Source organism: Dipodomys spectabilis, unplaced genomic scaffold, assembly GCF_019054845.1.
Source record: "Dipodomys spectabilis isolate Male_0828 unplaced genomic scaffold, ASM1905484v1 ptg000363l, whole genome shotgun sequence".
NCBI classification, from domain to species: Eukaryota; Metazoa; Chordata; class Mammalia; order Rodentia; family Heteromyidae; genus Dipodomys; species Dipodomys spectabilis.
The window spans coordinates 5,100,586-5,108,169 of record NW_024871040.1 but is presented as its reverse complement, the minus strand read 5'-3'; the positions used below and the strand labels follow the sequence as shown (position 1 = coordinate 5,108,169).

The following is a 7,584-nucleotide window of genomic DNA, read 5'->3' as shown; positions in this document are numbered from 1 at the left end:
CCATTTCTCCTAGAATGCTCTTTTGCATAGTCAATGCGACTATTCTCCCAGTCAGCACTGGGGCCAGAGGGCTCAGAGGTGCCAAATGCCACCTCGACCTGGCGGGGCTCAGCGCCTCCCCTGGAGGCGCTCCGGAAGAACTCCAGCGCCAGATCGGACGCCGGCCGAGCCCGCGCCCCAGCAAGACTCCTGCCAAACGCAGCAGCCCCCCTGACCCGACGTCCGGCGGGCAGCGCGCGGGCGCGCAGCCTGCGACCTGGCGCTCCCAGCCCAGCGCATCCCTGGCTGGGGCGGGGCGCAGACAGATCGGCCGCCGGTCGGCGCGGCGCCGGCTCCTCGGAGGCCATGGGGGCGCGGCTGGGCCGGCGGGCAGGGCCCGAGGCGGGCTGCGAAGCTGGAGCGGCGGCGGGCGGCGGGCCCGCGCCCTACGAGCGCCGAGTGCGCTGGCTCCGTGAGATCCAGTCCACGCTCCGCGAGCGGCAGCCCGAGCGCGCCCAGCAGCTGCTGCACGTCCTGAGCCAGGCGAGAGAAGCCGGGGCCCGCAGCCATGGAGGGGCCGGAGCGGGAAGGGGCCGGGAGGCGCCCGCGCGGCGCGCTGCAGGCTGCAGGACTGCGGGCTGCGGGCTGCGGGGAGGCTGGGGACAGGATAGGCTTTTCTAGGGCCGAGGTTTTGGCTGGGAGGGAGGGAGGGAGGGAGGGCACGGGCCAGAGTGGGGGCCGGTGAGGCTGGCAGAGTGAGCATGGAGAAGGGGGGGGGGCTGTATGTCTGGAACTCTAAGATTTTGAGGTGTGTGTGTGTGTGTGTGTGTGTGTGTGTGTGTGTGTGTGTGGTGTGGGGGTTGAGAATGCCCCAGCCTGGGGCCAAATTTAGGCCTTAGCAAGAAAGGAGAGTGTTGGATGCTGGATATCCCCTATTGAAGAGGGAAGAGGGCCGCTCCCCCCTCCTCCAGGATGGGGAATATCCTGGATCCGGGAGAAAGGAGCCTGAGAGGCACAGCCCTGTTAGTTTACAGGCCCACCAGGAGAACCCCACAGCAGCCCAGACAAAGAAAGCCACAGGCACACATCATCCCATTCAGTGGCCCACAGCAACTGAATACATCACCACTAGTCATCTGGACCCGTGGAGGCTCTGATCCCACACATATCTGGTACCCTAACCTAAGATCCTAAACTCTTAAGTTGCCCTAGAGATGTGGATGCAGATTCCAGCATCACCCTTAGGCAAGCTACTAGCAGTCTGCTTTGTCCCCACCCTGGCTGCAGGGGCCACTATCACCTGCTTTATTTCCCAGCTGAAATACCATGCAGGTGTTTAGCCTAAAGAAGGTAGATGGTTAGGGATTGGGAAACTGAGGCATAGAGAAAAATGGTGAGCAAGGAATCAGGGTAAACAGAGGGAGGGCTAAGGATGTAGCTCAAGTGATAGTATGCTTGCCTAGCATGTCGAAGGCACTAGGTTAAATCCCCAGCATGGTAGATGGAAGGATAGATGGGAAAGGAAGGGAGGAAGGAAGGAAGGAAGGAAGGAAGGAAGGAAGGAAGGAAGGAAGGAAGAAAAGAAGGAAGGAGGAAGGAAGGAAACAGAGGAGGAGCCAAGGCAAGAGCTTTCCTCAAGTTTCCTCTCTTTGGACTTAGCAGACTGGAAAGGTAGAGCTGGCACATTAAGAGGAGCTGTTCAGACCAGTGGACTGAGGCTCTGTCTGAATTTTCCCAAACTTACCAGCCATCCCTTCCTCCCTTTAGTTCCTTCCTTACATCTGTGACGTGAACCATGTTGAAATTATGAACAGCAAAGCAACTCCCTATCAATCAGATGGCATAGAGACGCAGACCAATGTCAGGGATGGTATCCGGAGGCCAAGGCACTGGCTGGATGTTTGTCCCTAGCCAACATGTGAAGCGGAGGACCATCAGAGAGATCATCTAGGTTATTCCTTTGTGTCCCAGAGGCCGAGATTTAAAGCCTATCCTCTTTGGTGACCTGCTGGGTCTCTGAAACTTCAGCCCATGGTGTCTCCTATCTGGCTTATTTTCTTGTGCCAGGAACATATGCATGGAACATGTTGCTCTCTAGCTTGAGTGGGCACACATGGAGGCTAGAGGTCCTCCTGGTTTTGCCTGCTCCATCAGCTGACACTAGGCTTATGGGACTAGATAGGAGAAGGTAAAGAAATGATTGTAGGAAAGCCAGACTAGAACCCTGACTATGGAGTCTTATCCAAGGGTAAGAAAGAAGGCTAGTGGGTGAGGGCAGATGTGATGGCCACATACAAGGGGTTCTGACTCTGAAAACTGGGTCTAAGTCTCCACCAATGGGGTTGAGGGTCAGGCTCTGGTGTGTGTTTCATAGAGTAGCTCTGGCCACCCAGAAATGTGCTGGAAGGTTCTAAAAGGCTGGAAGACCAGGGAAAAGAAGAAGAGAAACCTCTAGGAATGAAAACAAGGAAAGGGTGCTGGGTGAATTCTGGGAAAGTAGGCATGGTCCCATAGGGTGAACTGGGGCACTAGGACATAGTCAGGAGATAAATGGCCTGAGTCTGAGCTGCCTTTCAGGCATCTTTGAGCTGAAGGAGCCCATTCCCACAGGTGAACAGATGGTGGCCATAGCTCAGGAGGCCTCAGGGATAGGAGGGAATGCTGAGGGCCACTGCTCCTTGGGGTGACCAGAGGAGCAGAACATCCCGGCAAGGTGTCACATCAAAACACATCATTGCCAGTAATGTATCTGAGTAATTGCTTGTCATGTCCCTGAGGCTCCTGGCATGCCACCCACTCCTCATCTAATGGTTAGTCTACCTGCTACTTAGACAGTTGGCTCTTGTGCCTGTGGGGAGACTTCTGCAAATCAAACCTCAGGGAGGGAGACAAAGACACAGCATGAGGGCCATCTGGCTGACTGCCCCAAAGAAGGGAAGTTTCAAACTCTGGCTCACTCAACTACTTCTTCATCATCCACAGGACCTGGGCCTTGAGGGGACCCTGCTCACTGACATCCTCTATAGGAACGTGGCCTTCCTCAACCTGGTGGATCCTATCTCCCATGACTTGTTGGTAAACCTAGCCCGGGACCTGCAGTGCCCTAAGAAGGTGAGGTCAGCAGGCCTTGCAGGGTGGATGACAGGTGCTAGGAGAAGGTTCTCATGTAGCTTGCTGTAAAACCTTAGGTAGGTCACTATCCTCTGAGACCTGACACCAGCTTCAGGAATAAATGAGCAGTGTTTTGCCCACCTGCCATCACACCTACAATAGATCTGTTTCCCAAGTGGCAGCATGGTGTGCCAGGCCTGGGGACTCTAGCTGAGCAGAAGTCAAAGGGGGAAACGCTGCAGACACAGTGTTTTGATAAATGTACTACCAGAACTCAACTCCCTTGCTCTTGTTCCTTGGCCAGAAGAGAGTTACTTCCAGACTGGAGCCCCTGTCCACTGGTGTCTATCTTACTTGGATATCTTAGGGATGGGTATCCTCTGCATCCCTCCCTTGCCTGGACCATAAGCAAAGTCCTCTTTGGGCTAAGTTGGAGACTCGACCTCTCTGTGCTCTGTTCTTACACCTCCTAATGTGTCTCTGTGAGTAACAGACGTAATCCTGGCTTCTGCCTATGGCCAGCTACCAGCCCTGGAGCCCTGGTCACAATGCATCCCCCATCTAAAAAAAGGATCTGCCAGGTCTGAATGCCTGTGTCTGTTAGCTGTTGGCTAGCTCACAGCCATCACAGGAGCCACAGCTTGCTGTTGCTGTGTGTGTCCCATGCTCCTGGGACTGCTATCAGAGGGACAGCATAAAAGAACGTTCCGGGTAGTGAGGCATGCTTAGCTGTGTGGAAAGCACACCCTGTATTCTGCCCCAAGCGAGGCCTCTGTGTGTGTGTGCGTGCGTGCATGCGTGTGTGTGTGTGTGTGTGTGTGTGTGTGTGTGTGTGTTGGTGGGGGTAGTGAGGATCAAGAGAGAACCAGAATGTAGTACTATAAAACATGAACCCCCTCCCTGCCACCCCTCCCACGGCCCTGTCAAGCCCAGACCCAGGCCCCATTGGAGCCGTGTGGCTTGGAGAATGAAAGGAAGAAGAACATGCTGACCTGGCTTGTTCCTATTCCCTGGGATTGGTGTCTGTGGAGCTGGGCTCCCTCGAAGGGCCTGATCCGGCCTCCCCCTTGTGGCAAGTCCCTTGGGGGTGCCGAGAGTGGGCAGGCTGCCGGCTGCTAGCCCAAGCTGCTGGCCCTGGGCCTGAGGACAGGGAACAAGGGCTCATTGTCTGGGCTTCCTCCCACCGGGCACTGCGGGCCTCAGACCAGCGTGTCCAGCTCCCAGCAGGCAACCTCTCCTGGCTCCATGCCAGGTTACAGCTGGGGTGGGAGTGGGAGGGGCTTAGTCTCACCCTGACAACCCTGTCCCTTGCCCACAGGACTGTGAGCTCTGGACGTCCTCGGACAAGATCTGCCGGCAGCTCATCTACCACCTGACCCCTCACTCCAAGAGGCAGCGAGGACCCAGCCTGCCCCGAAGGAAGAGCCAGAGCAGGTAAGAGGAGCTGAGCCACAGCCCTTCCTTTCTGTTTTTGGCAGGGTCCCTTCCTAGGTTAACAATCCAGACTTCTCTCACTGAGAGCTAGGCACCCCAAATCTCACCCTACGGGCATTCCCCTTGCCCTTACCTGCATGAAGGCTCCAACCCTGGAAGCCAGTCTGACTCCTATCAGCAGATGCCATCCAAGTGTAGGCCAAGCTACACATCAGCGTGTACTGCCTTTCATTTCCCTAAAGACAGTGCTATCTCCTGCCATTCCCTCGTTCCTCAATCCTCTTGGCCTGTCACAGGGCCTGGACCTCCTTGGGCCTCAGGTACACTATGTAAATCTTCTCACAGGTAACGAGGGAGGCATATGTCTTCCATTTTACAGGGAAGGAAACTGAGGCTAGAAGAGGCAAAGTAGCTGGACCTAGTTTACACTTTCCTGATTATCCTGCAGCCCTTTGGGAATTCTTTACCAACACTAGGTTACCTGAAGGGGAGCCCTTCACAGTTCCCAGAGAAACTCACTCTGTGGGCCCTTTCTCTCCATCATAACTTCATGGCCCAGACTCAGCCCAGAATTGGCTGTAGGCACCAGACCCAGCGGCCAAGATCCATAGCTGGGATCCTATTGATGCACATGTCCCCTATTTCCCCCCCAACCTCTGTCCTATCTCAGGCCTGGTGGCCCAAACTGAATCCAGAGCCCATGGAATTGTTCCCTGGCATGGCAGATGGGAGACATGTCAGTGTGTTTACTTCTCTAAGCTCCTCCCTGAAACCGGTCAGGTCTTTCTATCTAGTGGGCTCTGTTTAGATAGCGGGAGAGCAAGAGAAGTACAGGGGAACAAGATACCCTCCTCAGTCTCTAAATGTCCCAGCCTAAAACAGGAGCCTTCACCCAGGGTAAATTCTCATTCCACAAACACACTCACTACCTTGGGCTTTCCTTTTAGCCTCTCAAGACTGAGGAGCTCAGGAGTGACCAAAGGTTGAGGGGCTCAGGCAGGGAGCCTCTCGATTTTAGAACCCAGTCCTTCTTTAGTGGAATGTCCCTAGGAGAAGTTTCTTTTCTTCTTTGAGCTTTAGTTTGCTTCTCTATAAGATCATCATTCCTGAACCCCCTGAACTGCATAAAAATCAATGCGATATCAAGTTTCACAGAGGTGGCAATACTAGGCACACAGTAACATTTTATATTAATAATTTGCACATGGAGCCTTAACGTGTGTACACTCAATCCTCACAGAAATCTTGTCCCCTTTTCACTAAAGGGGAAACAGGATCAGAAGTTTCCCAGCATTGCCCATGGCCTTCCCCTCACCCCCTCCTTAAACAGTAGCAGTTGGAACCTGGCTCTGCCAGACAGGGTCTGACCTGACTCTGATGGATCATCATGTATGGTGGCTCTGATCTTGGCTACCCCCGGCCCCCAGGTGCTTGCTCAGTCCATTCTACTTATACCTCTTCATAGCCTCAAGAGCAGCCTCCAGAAGACACTGCTGGTTGGGGAGACTGTGGATCTTTCGGGCATCCCACTGTCTGCTCGAGATGTGCAGCATATAACACGCTACCTGAGCAGCCATGGCACTGAGCTGGTGGTGCTGGACTTGAGCTTCACAGAACTTAATGATGAGCTCTTGCATCTCTTACTGCCCAGCCTGTGGACACTGCCCCGCCTCACCCAGCTCCTGCTCAATGGCAATCGATTGACTCGAGCCACCGCCCGAGAGCTCACTGAAGCTGTCAAGGACACCACCAAGTTCCCTGCATTGGCCTGGGTAGACCTGGGCAACAATGTGGATGTGGCCTCACTACCCCAGCCTCTGCTGGTTGGCTTGCGTCGGCGACTGAGCCAGCGTGCCTCACTTCCCACCATCTATGAAGGCCAAGACCTTGAGCCTGAAAGTGGTATGGTTGGGGTTACTGTGGCTGCCTCTACCTGGGGCTCTGCAGCTGCCAACCTAGGGTCTGAGTCCCAGGCTTGCTGTGCCAGGTGACTCATTATCCCCTGGCTCACTGCTACTAACTGCGGAGGCTCTCAAGAACATGGAGGCCAAGGAAGTCCCTCAGGCTCCAAGAGCCACCCAGGATGCTCAGCCTGAGATTACATGGATAGAAAAAAAAATAAACGGACCCATAGGAGGCAGAATGGCAAGGCCAGGCTGGGGCTCAGCCCTCTCTTAGCAAAAGGGACCCTAACACCCATAATATACTCCTCAATAAAGGGTGGTACCTCATCTTGCCTCAACACATTGCATTGTGGCCTCAGAGTCCCTGAGTGTCAATCCTGCTGCTGTGGTAAGGTAGTCCTATTCTACCCACAAGAGTGCTCCCTGGAAGAGTCCCATGTACATCAAGCTGTATGTGGGGGGGGGGGGTGTCATGCATCCAGGAGTGTGGGTGGAAGAGCAAGGTTTGGACTAAAGTAGGTGAGGTAAGGTCAGGGAGGCAAGGAGGAACAGATTGGAAACCCTGGAAGAGGCAGAGCTCTGCATGGAGCTTCCCAGTAAGCTCATTCCTGAGCCTAGGCTGCCATCAGGGCTGGGGACAAGGCTGCACTGAGCAGAGGGGAGACCACAACAGACTTGAGTGGGTCTACTCTGTCCCACAGGGCATAGCACCCTCCTCCAGGACACTCCCCAATCCCCATCCCCCTGGCCCCTGTACTTGGAGAATAGATAACTAGGCCAAGTTGGGAGACACATCTGGCCAGAAACAAATCACTGTGTATTCCCTCCAGGCCTTGGGGGTACCCCAATAAGGGCATGCAGGGGCTGAATGTAGGCACAGTTAGCAGCAGATTGGGTCAGGGTCAGGACAGTCATGAGATGATCTTATAATAGATTGTCTCCCTCTCCTAAAACCATAGAGTGGGCTCCCAACCAAAGCTTAAAACCGTGATTATCCTCACTGTCTTATGTGGGGAACTGAAATTCAGTCCAACCAGCAGACAGGCAGGTGAAAAATGGATTTAGAGATGCTCAGAATCAAGCACCAGTGGCTCACACCTGGAATCATAGATACTCAGGTGGCTGAGATCTGAGGATCACAGTTCAAAACCAGGAA

The 7,584-nt window shown here is 54.4% G+C and overlaps 1 protein-coding gene across 1 annotated transcript; it reads left to right on the top strand.

Annotated features, from left to right (window-relative positions):
• Positions 1-345: 345 nt before the first annotated feature.
• Positions 346-6,596, top strand: Lrrc75b (leucine rich repeat containing 75B). The gene is made up of 4 exons (XM_042666284.1): positions 346-522; positions 2,962-3,090; positions 4,409-4,524; positions 5,990-6,596. The coding sequence occupies exons 1-4, from the start codon at positions 346-348 to the stop codon at positions 6,513-6,515; spliced, it is 948 nt and encodes a 315-aa protein (XP_042522218.1). The 3' UTR covers positions 6,516-6,596.
• The last annotated feature ends 988 nt before the right edge of the window (positions 6,597-7,584 follow it).